This window comes from Aedes albopictus, chromosome 2, assembly GCF_035046485.1.
Source record: "Aedes albopictus strain Foshan chromosome 2, AalbF5, whole genome shotgun sequence".
Taxonomy (NCBI): domain Eukaryota; kingdom Metazoa; phylum Arthropoda; class Insecta; order Diptera; family Culicidae; genus Aedes; species Aedes albopictus.
Window position 1 is genome coordinate 201,951,648 of NC_085137.1, and position 16,119 is coordinate 201,967,766.

Sequence of the window (16,119 nt, forward strand, 5' to 3'; positions counted from 1 at the left end):
TTTAACACCCTCCTCCTCTTCCGTTACGCTTTTTAGTATGAGAGTCCTATTTTTTTATTGATCGTATCACTCGATTGTACTTCCTTCACTCCTTTGAGCGTTACGTAATTTGTGGACGGCGTCATATTTGTTATGAAAAATGTAACAGAACTTGTTATCATTTAGTTTTTATCTACCAAATTCACAAACAAGTAGTGCTTTGTAGCTATCGTTATGCGATATCATTACAGCTAGAAGCTGTAGTAAAAAAAAACTGTTGGGATATCAACATGGCTTGAGCAGCATCCATTTATTACGTAACGCTAAAACCGACCATTTTTACCCTCCCTCCCCCCACCGTAACGCTTTTTTGTATGACAATCCTATTTTTTTTGTATGGACCGTAACCCTCGACCATACTCCCCCCTCCCCCTAGAGCGTTACGTAATTTATGGATGGAGCCTTGTTGGATGTAAACATTATTATCAAAACAAACTGTAAGCTGATATATAGCTGAAAATCAAATGCTTCACAGTTATCTGATTTCTTTTTTTTGGGGATTCTTTGATTTGATTTTCTGTTTGATGGTCGGGAGATCTCCAGGTGGCTTTGTGAATATCTTTGCGGGGGAAGAAGGTGCTTCGGACTGCCATACCTAGGGTGACCATATGGAAATTAAGTGAAGGAGGACATTTTGACTAAATTCGGTTGAAAAAGGAGGACATTTGTATGAAAAGGAGGACACTTTTTAAAACAGCACCAAAATATAAGAAAACCTTGTTTAACCCAACTAATATTTTCTGCGTTGTATGCTTCAATTGCATTCTTCAAGGGCTTCTAGATTATTTAATAAAATCCACAAAAAAAAAATTTGAAATCTGCTATTATTCTAACCATGGAAATTTAAACATTGTGTAGTTCTCATAAAAAAAAACTTTTGGCTTGAAGAACTTTCAATATTTCAATCACTTTTGCTCTCTGCTTTATAACAGTCGAGCCGAAGCAGTGAACGCCGAATAATAGAAAAGAATTACAGCTAGAAACTGTCAAACGAATACTTTTTCAGTGCAGTATCAATACAGCTTGTTCAATGGAAACATTATTTTTGAACTTTCACTGTATTTTTCAGGTGGATTATATTGGGAAAATTTGTGGCAATATTGCAAAACCCTTTCGTTCTACATAAAACATATCGAATCGGGATATTTACTCCTCATAAGTAGCAGTGAGGATAGGATCTGCACCTAGGAACATGGGGATTGAGAGTTCAATTTCATTTGAAACGTACTTTCAATAAGGTGAATATATAACAAAGCCACACATTGAATTTTTAAGAGCACAAATCTGAGAAACCAAAAGACGGATTGCGCTGAAAATTTGATCGATTGGTGAACCACTGGTGGTTCTTTAGATTTGCGCTTTGAAAATTTGAAGTGTGGCTTCGTTATATATTCACCATAACATAGCTTTCAAAACATAACCTCTAGTTACTCATTGAAAACGTTTCTGATACTTAACATAAGAATAACATGTAGTAGCTGAATAAAATTTACCAGCTGTTTATACAATTTTAATCACCCTGATGCATCACGTTGGGAAAAGCTTGCAGATGTAGTGTACGGTTTGGATTAAAAATGACCCTAATGCACATGGTTAAAAAAGTTTTAAGTTCGAAAAGGAGGACATTTTCATAGAAAAGGAGGACATGTTCTCCTTCAGGATACCACATGGTCACCCTAGCCATACCACGGGAGGCTGCAAAATTTACGCATCGCTGGCCGTTATCATTCGATACGGCGTGCAGGCTGTTTCGCCCGATTACCAGTCTGTACATTTCCTCCCTTCCTACCTGCGCGTTCATGTCGCCGACAACGATTTTCACGTCACGCGGCGAGCAACCATCGTATGTTTGCTCTAACTGCGCGTAGAACGCATCTTTCTCGTCATCAGTTCTCCCTTCGTGTGGGCAGTGGACGTTAATGATGCTATAGTTGAAGAAACTGCCCTTAACTCTCAACATGCACATCCTTGCGTTGATCGGCTGCCACCCGATCACACGTTGTCGCATCTTGCCCAACACTATAAATCCTGTTCCCAGTTCATTGGTGGTGCCACAGCTTTGGTAGAAGGTAGCCGCTCGATGCCCGCTTTTCCACACTTTCTGTCCAGTCCAACAAAGTTCCTGCAATGCCACGATGTCGAAGTTGCGGGGATGTAGTTCGTCGTAAATTATTCTTTCACATCCTGCGAAACTTAAAGACTTGCAATTCCATGTTCCAAGTTTCCAATCGTAGTCCTTATTTCGTCGCGTGGGTCTTTACCGATTGTATCGAGTCGTATTTTCTCTCTCTCTCTCTCTTATTGGCGTAACGTCCTCATTGGGACAAAGCCTGCTTCTCAGCTTAGTGTTCTATGAGCACTTCCACAGTTATTAACTGAGAGCTTCCTCTGCCAATGACCATTTTGCATGCGTATATCGTGTGGTAGGCACGAAGATACTCTATGCCCAAGGAAGTCAAGGAAATTTCCTTTACGAAAAGATCCTGGACCGACCGGGAATCGAACCCGTCACCCTCAGCATGGTCGTGCTGAATATCCGTGCGTTTACCGCCTCGGCTATATGGGCCATATTCGCCCTAGTCGTATTTTCTCCTATGTTATTCGCAATGGGGATTTTTACGGGTGGCTTATTGGGCCTACGCCAACACTCCTGTCTCGCCGGAGGGCCATCGTGCCAGTTCTGATTATCGTCCCAACCAACACTGGGACAACCACGCTGATGGGGCTACCACCTTGCATCTAGCTAAGCGTTGCCCAGGCTTTTTTTTATCTGTATTAACGAGATTTTAGCCCTAGGCTAGTTCATATCGGGACCCACGCTTAACTTCCCTTCCGAAGGAAGAACTCACATTAAGTGAGTTTGTCGGGAGTGGGATTCGATCCCAGGTCCTCGGCGTGATAGTCAAGTGTTCTAACCATCACATCAGGTTCGCTCCACAGTGCCCAGGCTGCACTACCAGCTAAGCACACAACTCTTAGTCTTTGTTTAGTCTTTGTCATCGCTTGATCCGTGGAAGCATGAGGTAGAAGCTTGTGAAAACCATAGCTATGTTGGACGAGATACCTCTTAGATAAATCCCCGAAAAATGTCCTGATTGGAATAAAAAAACTGGCAGAAGTTCTGGGAGGAGCTCCACGAGAAAAAAAAATCATCAGGAACACTTGCTGAAATTCGAGACGATATTCGAAAGACATAACGTTTAATGTTCTCAAACGTTTAATGCGCCTACTTATTGCACCTGGCTCAACCCCTCCGATTGTTTGCCAGTTTGCATTCAAAAATGCCAGGGATGAATTATATGCGCGATATCTCAAAACAAGAAGCTTGTCTCTTCGCAATATAGGCTTCGATAGTGACAACAGAGTGTATCTGAACGAGAATCTTACGCCGCAAGCTAGGATGATTCGTTCTGAAGCCATAAAAATGAAAAAGAAAGGGATGCTGCTCAAGGTGTATACTCGCAATGGGGTCGTTTACATTCAGCGGGGAAATGGATCTGGAGCCGAACCGATCAACGACATCAACCAACTTATGACTGGTGCACCGTCAAACCTTTCCACTTAGTTTTTCTTTCTTCCTCCCCAAATTGATCCATGAATCCCTCCTTAACCCTAAAAGGGATACCTGGGGTCCATTGGACCCCAGGCGCCTTTCAGAGCTTGTCTTTGATGGAACACACTCAGCGAGGTGACGAAACTGAGGCCATGAAGGTATCCCTTTTAGGGTTAATAGTTCCATGACTTCTTCCAGTCCTAAAAGTTATAAGCTCACAACCCTATCCGTATAATTTATTCTTCTCCTTCCTAAGTTCATCCATGAGTCCGTCCTCTTTTTCCATGAATCATTCCACTCCTAAAAGTCATATGCCGTAGTGATCCAATTGGAATCTGTCTCGATCACTTTCTGCCGTTGTTGTTGCTGTTGCTGTGGACGTCCTCGCATAGATGATTGTTGCTGTTGCTGCTGCTGTTGTTGCTGCTTCTGCTACCGCTGCTGAGTATTCTAAGCTTTTAAATTCTGATGAATTGGATTATTTTAGAAGTTTTCCTTTTTATTGCCACCGTTGTTGTTCTCCGGTAGGAGCTGCTAATTCGCAATTCTCTTGTTGTTATGTGCTATTATTATTTCATCGTCAATGAACATTAGACGCAAATATTGTAATGAGTATATTTTTAGTTAGTAGTTTTGTTTCCTTTAACTTCGATGCTGCACATCGTTTGGGTTTGATGGGGGGATCAGTTCTGAAATTTCAATCGTTCATCAATCTGGATAACGGCTAATTTTTCCACTAGTAATGCTTCTCCAAACAATGTAATACCACGAATTGTTCTCAATGCTGCATTGAAACCTGATTATTTGAATATTTGTCACATTAATGTCCAAAGCTTAACCGCTCGTAACTTCTCGAAATTTCATGAACTCAAGCTGAATTTTGAAGATAGTAAAGCTGATATCATTTGTTTTACCGAAACATGGCTGAATGATTCAATTAGTAACGCAATGATTAGTATGGAAGGCTACAAAATCATTCGGAATGATAGAAATAGACATGGTGGAGGTGTTTGTATTTATTTAAGGAATAGTTTGTCTTATAAAGTAGTGTCTTTGTCGCAGAGTTCAGCTAATGATTTTTATGGTACTGAGTATCTCAATATTGAAATTAGAGTTGGATACGATAAAGTGTTCCTTGGAGTAGTTTACAATCCCCCGGGCGTTCATTGCACCGATGTTTTGAACGACATTTTGGAAAACTGTACTCTTAACTATGATTGCTCCTTCTTTCTAGGTGACTTCAATACGGATTTGCTAAGATTTTCTTCTCGTGTTCGCAGGTTTAAAGATATGTTAAACTCTATGTCTTACATGTGTGTCAATTCTGAACCAACGTATTTTCATCGAACAGGATGTTCTCTGCTTGACCTCTTTATAACTGATGCACATGACGTTGTTGCCAAACAGGATCAGCTTTCGATGCCTGGTGTATCAAACCATGATTTAGTGTTTTGTTCTTTGCGGTTATCATTCAATAGAAAGAAAGATATTGTTTTGTACCGTGACTACGTGAGTTTTGATTCTATGGCGTTACTTGAAGGTTTCCATGATATTGACTGGAATATTTACTTTTGCATGGACGACCCCGATGAAATGATTGAGTTCATTAATTATCATTTTCTTAAATTACATGATGAGTATATACCGTTGCGTCGCAAAAAGAAAAATAGAACCCCTTGGTTTAATAATGATATTTCCTATCAATCATAATCAATAGAAACCTGGCATATGCTAAATGGAAAAGATCAAAAACTGTAGTGGATAAAAGTACTTATAAACGCCTTCGGAATGTTGTGAATGAATTAATAAAGCACGCGAAAATTTATTACGACAAGCAAAATTTAAATGTGAACTTACCTAACAAACAGTTATGGAATAATATTTAAAAAAATTGGGAATTTCGAAAAGTTCTAGTTTTTCAGATCATGATGGTTCAAATAAATAATTATTTTGTTTCTAATTTTACTTCTGATACCTCAATAGATCCGCTTTTTGGTCCTTCTGATGGATTTAAGTTTAATTTGTTTCAAGAGAGTGACATCGTTAACGCTATTTTTTCTATTAAGTCCAACGCTGTTGGTTTGGACAACATTTCTATTAGGTTCATTAAAATTCTTCTACCACTTGCTTTACCTGTTTATAAGTTTTAATTCGATTGCATAATCAACACCTCTATTTTTCCACGTGCTTGGAAAACCTCCAAAATAGTTCCGAAAAAAAAGAAAGCTAACAGTTCATCGGTTTCCAACTTACGTCCAATAAGCATTTTAAGTTCATTATCAAAAGTTGAGCATGAGCAGCAGCAGCAGCTGCATTTTAAGTTCATTATCAAAAGTTCTTGAAAAACTCATAAAATCTCAAATAACCGAGTTTATTGTTGATCATGATCTTCTGCATCCCTATCAGTCAGGATTCCGTTGTAGGCATAGTACAAACACCGCGTTGATCAAAGTTCATGATGACCATTGGCGTATCTAGGATTCTTTCCTAGGGGGTGCCTGGGGGGTGCCAGTTTGAGTGGCTTCCAGGTTGTTTTGCTTTTTTTTGCAAAAAGAAATACCGATCCACCTTCAACTTCTTAGTACAAAAATATCGCGGGACAAATAAGCCCGAAATTTTAAACGCGCTTTATTTTAAAGAACAGTTTTTTTTTTTTTTTGAAAAATCCGAACCGTTGTACTGACTTAACACTCATGTGAGGTTTGAGAACTTGAAAAGTTGATTACCTACAGTGTCGGACAAAACAATAAGACCACCGGTCCTATTTCATACAAAATGACCAAGTTTGACGACATGGTACTCGGTTTCTAGTAAACCGATCTGGCTGAAATTTTGACAGTCGACATGAAATGTCCAGAATTCTGATTTGTATTAAATTGATTGAATTCTGTTCGATACATCAAAAGTTACAGATATACGGTGCGACAAAATTCCAACACCAGATTTTTATGATGGTTATTTGTGGTCAATTCAATAAAAATGTCCCAAAGTTTAAATTGCATCCTTAATTTTAGAACTTGTTCATCAATCATCAAGTATCAGATACAAATATATATTCTTTGATAATGGCAATCTGAAAGTGGTCCTATTATTTTGTCGTTTCGTATATCTGTAACTTTCGATGTAGTGAACAGAACTCAATCAATTAAATACAAATCAAAATTCACGTAACTCCGTGGCGACTGTCAAAAATTCAGAAAGATCGGTTCACCACAAACCGAGCATCACATCGTCAAACTTGGTCATTTTGTATGAAAAATGGTTGGTGGTCTTATTGTTTTGTCCGACACTGTATAATACATGGAATTTATATTTTCAGTTGGAACTTAACAATCATCACAACCCCTTTGTGGATTGAATATATTGATTAAGAATACGTTTTCAGAGCAATTATTAGAAGTGTAAATCTCGGAAACTATCAAATATCCACAAATTTGCGTTTAACTTGTATTCTTCGTGACATCCTCTTTGTTTTATTGCATGATAACAACCCTTATAAAATAGTTTTCAAGAACAATTGTAAGAGTCTTTTTTTTCCTCCAATGTTGTGGAAATTAAGCCACTGCGTCCAATAAGCTGAACTTTTGTGGCATTGAAATTGTAAAATCAGGATATATATTTGCATTTTTAGCGAACTTCGATTTTTCTCTTCAGGATTCTAATTCTATGCAATAATATAATAAAGAAATTTGTGTTTTCGGCAAAACATTGTTTCGGTTATTCCTCAGGGAATATTCCCGGCAACTTATTTGGAAATGGTTTTGCAATTCATTTCAATTAAGACTTCTTTATGAAATCTCTCAGTAATTCCTTTGAATTTGGCAAATTTCTTCGGCAATTCATTTAGCAATTTATATGTCTAGAATTTGATACTGAACACCTTTTACGCATCCTTTGAAAATTTCATCGGAAATTACTTTGGAAATTTCTTTGGCAATTCCACTAGCAGTTTATTTGTTTTTTTTACTTCATTAGCAAATCCTTTGAAATGTTTTCTCGGGAGTTTCTTCGCCAATTTTTAGTAGTCTTTCAAGCGATGTTTTGGTAATGTCAACAATTCTATTGATAATTGCTTTTTCAAATTATCTAATTTCTCTTCAGGCAATTCCTTTGGAAATTATTTTAGTGAAGCCTTTGGTGATTCATTCGACATTGACTCTGGGAACTTCCTCACAATGTATTCGGCAAGTCATTCTACTTTTTTTTCGATTTTCGTTGATTTTTTGGAATTTCATTATCCATGCTAGGTATTTCTTCACCAATTCGTTTGAAAACTCCTTCGGAAGTTCTTTTATAAATCGCTTCTAAAATTTAAATAGAAATTCTTTAGACAATTTCTTCTAGATTTCTTCAGTAATTATGTAAGGAATTCCTGCAGCAGATGATTTCAGAACATTTTGGGCATTTCCGATGTTACTTGCATTGAACATTTATTTGGGAATTTTATAAGCAAATCCTTTTGAAATTTTGGAAACTTTTAATATTACTTTAAGAACTTCTTCGGTAATTTCTTTGGAAATTGATTGGGCAATTTTCTTAGAGATTTCCTTTGGGAATTTCTTTGAAAAAAATCTCTGGCGGTTCTTTAAAAAATCTGTCACTGCAATCACTTTTGGAATTCTTTCTAAATTTTGTTCAGAAATTCCTTTGATGATTTTGGAAAATTCTTTGAGAATTTCTTCGATTTTTTTTGTGAATGTTTGTGTAAATTTTTATAGAATATATTTCGGCAATTTATTTTGAGATTGGATTTGGCCAATTTATTTAAAAAGCCTTCCGGAATTTCTCTGGTGATTCTTATATGAATTCTTTTGGCAACTACTTTGAAAGTTCTAAGGTTATTTTGATGATTTTTTTCTGACAATTGCTTTGGGAATTTGTCAGGAAGGTTTTCGTGAATTTTAAGGATTTTTTAGAGCAAGTCCAGTTGAGAATTTCTGTATTTCCAGTTCAGCAATTTTCGGAAGCAATATATATAAATACAACTGAATCATAGAGAATAACAAAAGTAATCACGATAAAATTGCCTGAGAAAGTTGCAAAATAACTGAAAAAGAAATTTCTGAAATAAATTCAGAGGAATAGCCATTGAAATTATAGAAAAAAAAAACCAAAGAAATTGCTGATTAAAAACTACCACAGAAATTTTCAAAAAAAAAAACATGCCGAAGGAACTCTCAAAGAAATGTTCTAGCGAATACGGAGGCGTGGGTTCGAATCCCACCAGAACGTGTTTTTTACAAATTCATCTCTCAATTTGTCAAATAGCAACATACGGTGCCTTCTAATCAATAAGTTTTTCCCGTTCATTCCTATAGGATTTCACTAGAGATTTGTCTAGTAATACCTCCTAGGATTTCGCTGGAATTCCAACTATTCTCGAAATTCGTAAAGGAATTCCTACAGAGATTTCTGTTGGGATTCCTTCAGCTGGAATTCTTTGAAGAAGTCCAACAGAGTACTAGAAGTAATCCCATGATTAGTTTTTAGAGTAATCCATGATTAAAAACTCAAGAGGAATTCTCAGATGAGTATTTAGAAAAATCCCTGAAAAACCCTAGAAGAATCCCAGCAAGAATGCCTGGAGAAATCCGTAAAGGGATTTTTGCAGGTATCACAGTGAGAATTCCTGGAGGAGACCTAGGAGGCATGCCTGAAACATTAGAAGCAGCAGAAATCGCTTTAGAATCCCAGGAGGAATTCCTGGATGAAAGTCAAGAATAGTTCCTGGAGGAATCTAATGAGAAATATTTGGAGAAATCTCAGGAAAAAAAAACCCTTTAGGATTTCCAGGAATAAACACCGAAGGTACTTCTGCAAGGCTCCTAGTAAGAATTCCTTGAATAATCCCAGCAAATTTTTGAAGGAATCCCTGGAAAAATTCATAGAAGAATCCCTAGAGATATTCCGGGATGTATTATAGTAAGAATTTCTGGAGGAGTCCAAGGAGGAATTGCTGAATGAATTACAGCAGAAATAGCTTGAGAAATCCAGCTGAAATTCCTGGTGGAAGGCAAAGAGGAGTTCATGGGAGAAAATTATGAGCGAATTGGATTAAATTTCCTGGAGGAATCACCGGAGAGCTTCTGAACAAATCCCAAAAAAAAATCTCAGGAGGTATTCTTAGAAGGATTCTGAGATGTATCATTGTAGAAATCTCAGCAGAAATTGCTGGAGAAATTTCTAGAGAAACCTCATCAGGAATGCCTGGGGGGAATCTAAAGAAAAATCCTTGGAATACCTAGAGAAGTCCCTGCTAGAACCGGTAGAGGTATTCTGGAAGAATATGTAAAGAAGGCCCTAAAGGAATCGCAGGAGGAATATAAGGAATATATGAAGGATTCTCAGAAAGATTTATCCGATATATTCCAGCCGCCACTATAGGGTGTCCCAGAAAGTATGGGCACAACTTTGCAGCTCTGCCATTTGGGAATGGGTGCATAAACAAACTTTATTTTCACACATATCGTACCTTAATATATTAACATCAAATGCCAATCATTGAAATTTGCATTTAACACTTCGTTTGAAAGCGATAGAACATTCCCTAAAAGACCTTTTAAAGCTTCTGCACAAATTGCTATATTTTTCAATAACATCGCTGAACAAATTGTGTCCTACGCATGAAATTAAGCTCTATAAAAATTTCAAAAAATATTTCCGTGTATTTCCATATGTGTATCTATTATACAACCCTTAGTTTGAATTGAATATGTATACTTTTGAACCTGAAAAATGAATTTAAACACCAAAATCGATATTTTTAAAAACCCGTTTTTGTAATAGATGAAAACAAGCTTCTGAATATATATCACAACATGCAGAAAATTACATTTTAATTTCACTATAAGTAAAATAAATGCTCCAGCTTTATAAAGTGTAGATTGAATTATTTCTATTCTCGTTAAAACATGTTTAAAAACTCGAATGTCTGTGGGCATGTCTTATCCAGAAATAGAAAAGGCGAATTTTCCAGTTTTCTCAAAATTTTGAAATACCCGTACGCACAGGCAAAACATATTTTTATAAAAAATTTTAATCAACCATCTGAGGAAACATGTTTTCGAATATATCATGTGAAAAAAATTCGAAAAAAATGTTTCGAATTTGGATATTTCGCCAAACCGTAAAAATGTAGTTTGTGCAGAAGTTTTGAAAGATGTTTTTTCATTTTAAACATCCTGCATACAAAACCCCTTTTTAATACATAAACTCTTTACAGGTATCAATTAAAACATCTTGAGTAAAAATACAAATATATAAAAATTGTTGTTTGTTAAGAAAATAATTGTATTTTCGCTATACAAAGTTGTGCCCATACTTTCTGGGACACCCTATATGCTAGGATAAATTCATATAGGAATCTCTAGAAGAATTTCTGGCCATATCATAGTAAGAACTTCTGGAGAAATTGCTGGTAGAACCACAGGAGGAGTTGTTTCAGATATTCTTGGAGGAAGGCCAAACGGAGTTTCTGAAGGAATTCCATGAGGAATTTCTGGAGAAATCTTTGGATAAAATTTCTTGAGGAATTCCTGGATGAGTTTTTACAGAAATCCCTGGTAGAACAACCAAAAGAATTTCTGCATGAATTCCAGGAAGATTCTTTGGTAAGATCCCTGCAGAAAAGCCAGGAGAAAGCTCTAGAAGATTCCGTAGCATAATTTCTGAAGTACCACGGTTAGAATTTCTGGAAGAAGAATAGCTGGAAGAACCGCAGAAATTGCTTGAGGAATCCCAGCTTAAATATCTGGAGGAATTCCCAGAATTCCGGGAGGTATCATAGAAGTAATTTCTAGAGAAATCCTTGAACCAGGGATGTCGGGGGTATCCTAAGAGAAGATCCTCTAACAAATGCCTGGAGGAATACCTACAGTTCTCCTTGAAATAATCGGTAGAAGTATACTGGAGGAATCCCTAATGGAATCGCAGGAGAAATCACAGGAAAAATGCCAGAAGAAATCTTTAGAAGTATTTCTGAAGGAGTTTTAAAGGGGATTGCTTGAAGAGTTCCAGCTGGAATTCATGGAACAAGGTCAATAGAAGTTCTTGGAGAAATCCCTTGTGGTATTTCTAGAGGATAAATCCTTGAAGAAATCTCTGGAAGAATAACCGAAGGGATTTTTAGATAAATCACAGAGAGATTTTCCGGAAGAATTTACAGAAGAACTTCCCTAGTAGAATTCCCAGTAGGAATTGCTGGAAGAATCTTAGCTGGAGTTGCTTGAGGAATTCTAGCCACAATTACCGGAGGAAGGCCAATATAACCTCCTGGAGGAATTCCATGAGAAATTTCTGGAAGAATTTCTGAAGGAATTCCTAGAAGAATCACCGGAGAAATTGCTTGATTAATCTCTGCAGACATTTCTTGTATGTACAACCCCATCAGGAAGCAGAATCCTAAGGAAAGTTTATTGAAGAAATATCGGGAGGAATCCATAAAGGAGGCATAGAGAAATCATTGAATAAATATAGAAGTCTGTTCATTGTTCTTACCAATATCCAAAACGGCAACACGTACAACAGTTGTATAAGTAATTATAGGTTTGTTTATGTTTTGTTTAAATGTGCCATCAATATTGGAATTATTGTGTGAAGTTTTAAATTTTAGGTGCCAGTCAAGGAAAAATTCTAGGGGGTGCCAAATTTGTTCTAGGGGGTGCCAGGCACCCCTGGAACCCCCCCTAGCTACGCCAATGATGATGACATTGCATGTGCAATTGACCGTAAAGGAATAGCTATCCTGCTGCTTATAGATTTTGCTAAAGCCTTCGATCGGGTTTCACACTCCAAACTAGTGAAGAAGTTATTGAATAAATTTAATTTTACTTTGCCTTCTGCAAAACTAATTGAATCATATTTAAGCGATCGTCAACAAGCGGTGTTGCATAATGGAGTCCTATCTGAATTTAGATCTATCAAGTCTGGCGTACCTCAAGGGTCTGTGCTGGGGCCACTTTTGTTCTCTTTGTTCATTAATGACTTACCTGCTAATTTAGAGTTTTGTTCTATTCATATGTTTGCTGATGATGTGCAAATATACCTGTGTACCTCTGGTGATGTTGATACGCATGATATGGCTAGAAAAATTAATCATGACCTTAATAATATATTGAGATGGTTGCAAAGAAATCTTTTAGCTGTAAATCCGGCGAAAACCAAGGCTATGCTTATTACCAAGCTCAAGAACCCGCCTCAAATACCGTTGATTTTCTTTGATGGAGAAAGAGTTGAGTTTTTTGATAAATTGGAAAATCTAGGAGTTTTATTCACTTCGAGTTTACAATGGGATGCTTTTGTAAACTCTCAGTGTGGAAAAATTTATGGTACTCTAAAAAAGCTAAATTTGGTTACCAGATACCTTGACAGCTCCATGAAAATCAATTTATTTAAGTCTTTAATTATGCCACATTTTATCTACGGAGATTTTGTGTATAGTAATGCTTCTGCTTCTTCTCTTAATAGACTCCGAGTGGCACTTAATGCCTGTGTTAGATATGTTTTCAATCTTTCAAGGTACTCTCACGTTTCCCATTTGCAAGATGCTTTACTAGGTTGCCAGTTTTCAAAATTCTATAGTTATAGATCATGTTTGCAAATTTTTACAATTATTAAAAATAAAATACCATACTATCTTTACAATAAGCTTCAGTTTATGAGGAATACGAGGACAATGAGCCTGATAATACCCCACCATTCATCTTCTTACTATGGTCAATCCTTGTTTGTGAGAGGCATTCATTATTGGAATCGTTTATCCCCTAACCTCAAGTCATCATCTTCTATATCCGTTTTCAGAAAGGGTCTTCTTGAAGAACTAGAACGTGTGCAGTAAAAGAGTTAAAGGAATCGGGTTCAGGAACATAGATTAATTAAGGCATAGATTGTCATAAAATGAATTCCATCACTTTGTAACATTTTAAAAAGGGTTAACCTTACGTTACATGAATATCAATAAAGAAATAATAATAATAATAATTGTCAATATTCGTGAATTCCTCAGCATTACTATACTGTAATAAAAGCAATAATTGAGATGTGGCATCCGAAATGCATTATTATTTTGTCGTAACAGTTTCGGTCCTTGCGAACTGATTATTGCAAACCACTGCGACGTCCCTTTATCGACGATACTGCTCTTCGTGTCGTCTCGAAAAACATTTGAAGTTTTAAATTGAAACTCGTCTTATTTTCTTGTTTATCAAGACTTCAACTTTAATAAATAAATCTTATTCTAAACAATAACAACTGGGACTACGTACAGTACGTCAGTTAAAACCATTGTTTGCTGAACTTTTTTGGCCTCCGTTTAATGGTGATAGTAAGTTGGGTAGGTAACCTTCGTAACGTGAGGAACTGGGGCAACGTAGTGGTGGGCAACGGGAGCAACGAACTTAGCCACTGGAACCACAGTCTTGACAACCTTATGGGTCAGAGGTTCACGGCGGACAACAGCGTTGAATCCATTGTGTTCGTCAGCGGTGTAGTCCACAACGCGACGGAATCCATCGGCATCAACCAGGGTATACTGTCCAACGACGTTGTCACCGTGACGTTCTTCCTGTTGGCTCTTGACATCTCCGGTCGTGTCATCGTGCACAGAGTACGAGAACTGATATTCGGCAGGAGCTTCTGCGTATTCCACGTGTTTGACGGCAACGGGCAGAACGACTGCGCTGGCAGCAGCCACCAAGGCGAGGAGAGCCAAGAACTGGGAATAAACGGCAGAGTTAGATGTGGTCTTTCTGGATATGTTCTGATACTTACTTTGAATGCCATTATGACTTAGTTTTGGTTGAGTTGTTGGTATCGCCTAAAGGACTGCTGGTAGAATGATATTAGATTGCAGAATGCGTACGGTTTTTATACCAAATAACCGACAAGAACACATTTTGGACCACTACTTGCATTATTTCCACCCGAAATATGATCTGGATCGCTATGCTAATGACCACGCCTTACACCTCCGCACGTTGCACGTGACAAACCATGTGTAGCCGAAATGGATTGACAGATTACCCTGTGGCCAGCTAAAAGCATGTTTCATTTTTTGACACATCAAACGTGTCTAAATCTCAACACCGGTAGGCGCCGTAAATCAAAGCGTGGTCCTTAAATCGGTTGGTCAACTTGCATTGCTTCATTCATGCATTTCGATAAAACGGAAAACATGAATAGAAAACGGTCGCGGTGTCAACCGGTTATCTATCTTAAATATAGCTAGCGTAGGGTCGTGGGTAGATAGCTAATGAAATTGAATTAACACATGGTCATTTGGACAAATTGGCGAAAATGTGATTGGCAGGGCATTGGAGTTAAAATTTGCGAATGGAGAATATAGCGGCAAAAATTGGCTCCGACAGTCAAGGATATAACGAACTCAACCCGCGCTCTCAGTATCCTAGAACAGAAATTTGAATATATAAAGTATCTGTTCCGTTCGGAAACAGTATCATTTACTTACCAATTGAAGTCTAAGCAGTAGCTCCTGTTTGCTCCGAGCATTTAAAAAGTCTTACAGAAATGGCATTTAAAGTAAGAACCCTTTTCCTTAACAGCAAACCATCAATAATCTAATTTAATTTAAATTGCAGTTCTTCGCTTTTCTCGCCCTGGTCGCTGCTGCCAGCGCCGCAGTGCTGCCTGTTGCCCTGAAGCACATCGAATATCACGAAGCTCCTGCAGAGTACCAGTTCTCGTACTCTGTGCACGACGATCACACCGGAGACATCAAGAGCCAACAGGAGGAACGCCACGGTGATAATGTTGTTGGACAGTACACCCTGATCGATGCCGATGGATACCGCCGAGTAGTTGACTACACCGCCGATGAACACAACGGATTCAATGCCGTCGTTCGACGTGAACCTTTGACCCATAAGGTCGTTAAGGCCGTCGTCCCAGTTGCCAAGTTCGTTGCTCCGGTTGCCAAGGTCGCTGTTCCAGTGGCCAAGATTGCGTACCCAACTTACTACCATCATTAAATTGTTCACGCAAAATCGATGCCAGTGCTGACTGTTACGTGAATTTGTTGTAGAATAAAGTAATTTATTGAATCTTATATCATGCGTTTAATTAGTGAACATTATTTTTCTTTTATATGATCAACTTCCACTTTGGATTAAGCCTATCTATATGCTATCGAAATAAGTACATAAAAATATGTATAATTTCGCTACTCTAGAATGCGTTGGCCAGCCTCAGAGGGGCTCCAAAAAGCAATGAATGCAGTGCATGCAACAAGAATGTCGATTTTTTATCTCTAACATTAACAGCATGACAATTTGAATTCTCTTTGAAATTATTTATCAAGATAACCAGGCTTGTCCGCACTGAGCGCATGAAAATTCTGCTCTTTGGACTTACACCATCAAGCACATCATAAATTAAAAATCTTTTCATCTTATCAGATAGAAGAATGTTGAAATATTGTAAATGTCATTTCGAACTGTCAAAAAACTGCACCGCAGAGCCACACGGAGCCAGTGGTGGAAATTGATCGCGAACGTGTGCTTACGCGCTACAAA

At 37.7% G+C, this 16,119-nt stretch overlaps 2 protein-coding genes across 2 annotated transcripts; one reads left to right on the forward strand and one right to left on the reverse strand.

The window, feature by feature from the left end:
- Positions 1-13,778: 13,778 nt before the first annotated feature.
- On the reverse strand, positions 13,779-14,604 carry LOC109425107 (cuticle protein). The gene is made up of 2 exons (XM_019700302.3): positions 14,360-14,604; positions 13,779-14,303 (listed from the first exon to the last, which is right to left on the reverse strand). The coding sequence occupies exons 1-2, from the start codon at positions 14,369-14,371 to the stop codon at positions 13,902-13,904; spliced, it is 414 nt and encodes a 137-aa protein (XP_019555847.1). The 5' UTR covers positions 14,372-14,604; the 3' UTR covers positions 13,779-13,901.
- Positions 14,605-14,990: 386 nt separating this feature from the next.
- On the forward strand, positions 14,991-15,653 carry LOC109400353 (larval cuticle protein A2B-like). Its single transcript, XM_062848423.1, has 2 exons — positions 14,991-15,127; positions 15,187-15,653. Exons 1-2 carry the CDS (start codon positions 15,116-15,118, stop codon positions 15,574-15,576), a joined length of 402 nt encoding a protein of 133 aa, XP_062704407.1. The 5' UTR covers positions 14,991-15,115; the 3' UTR covers positions 15,577-15,653.
- Positions 15,654-16,119: the final 466 nt, after the last annotated feature.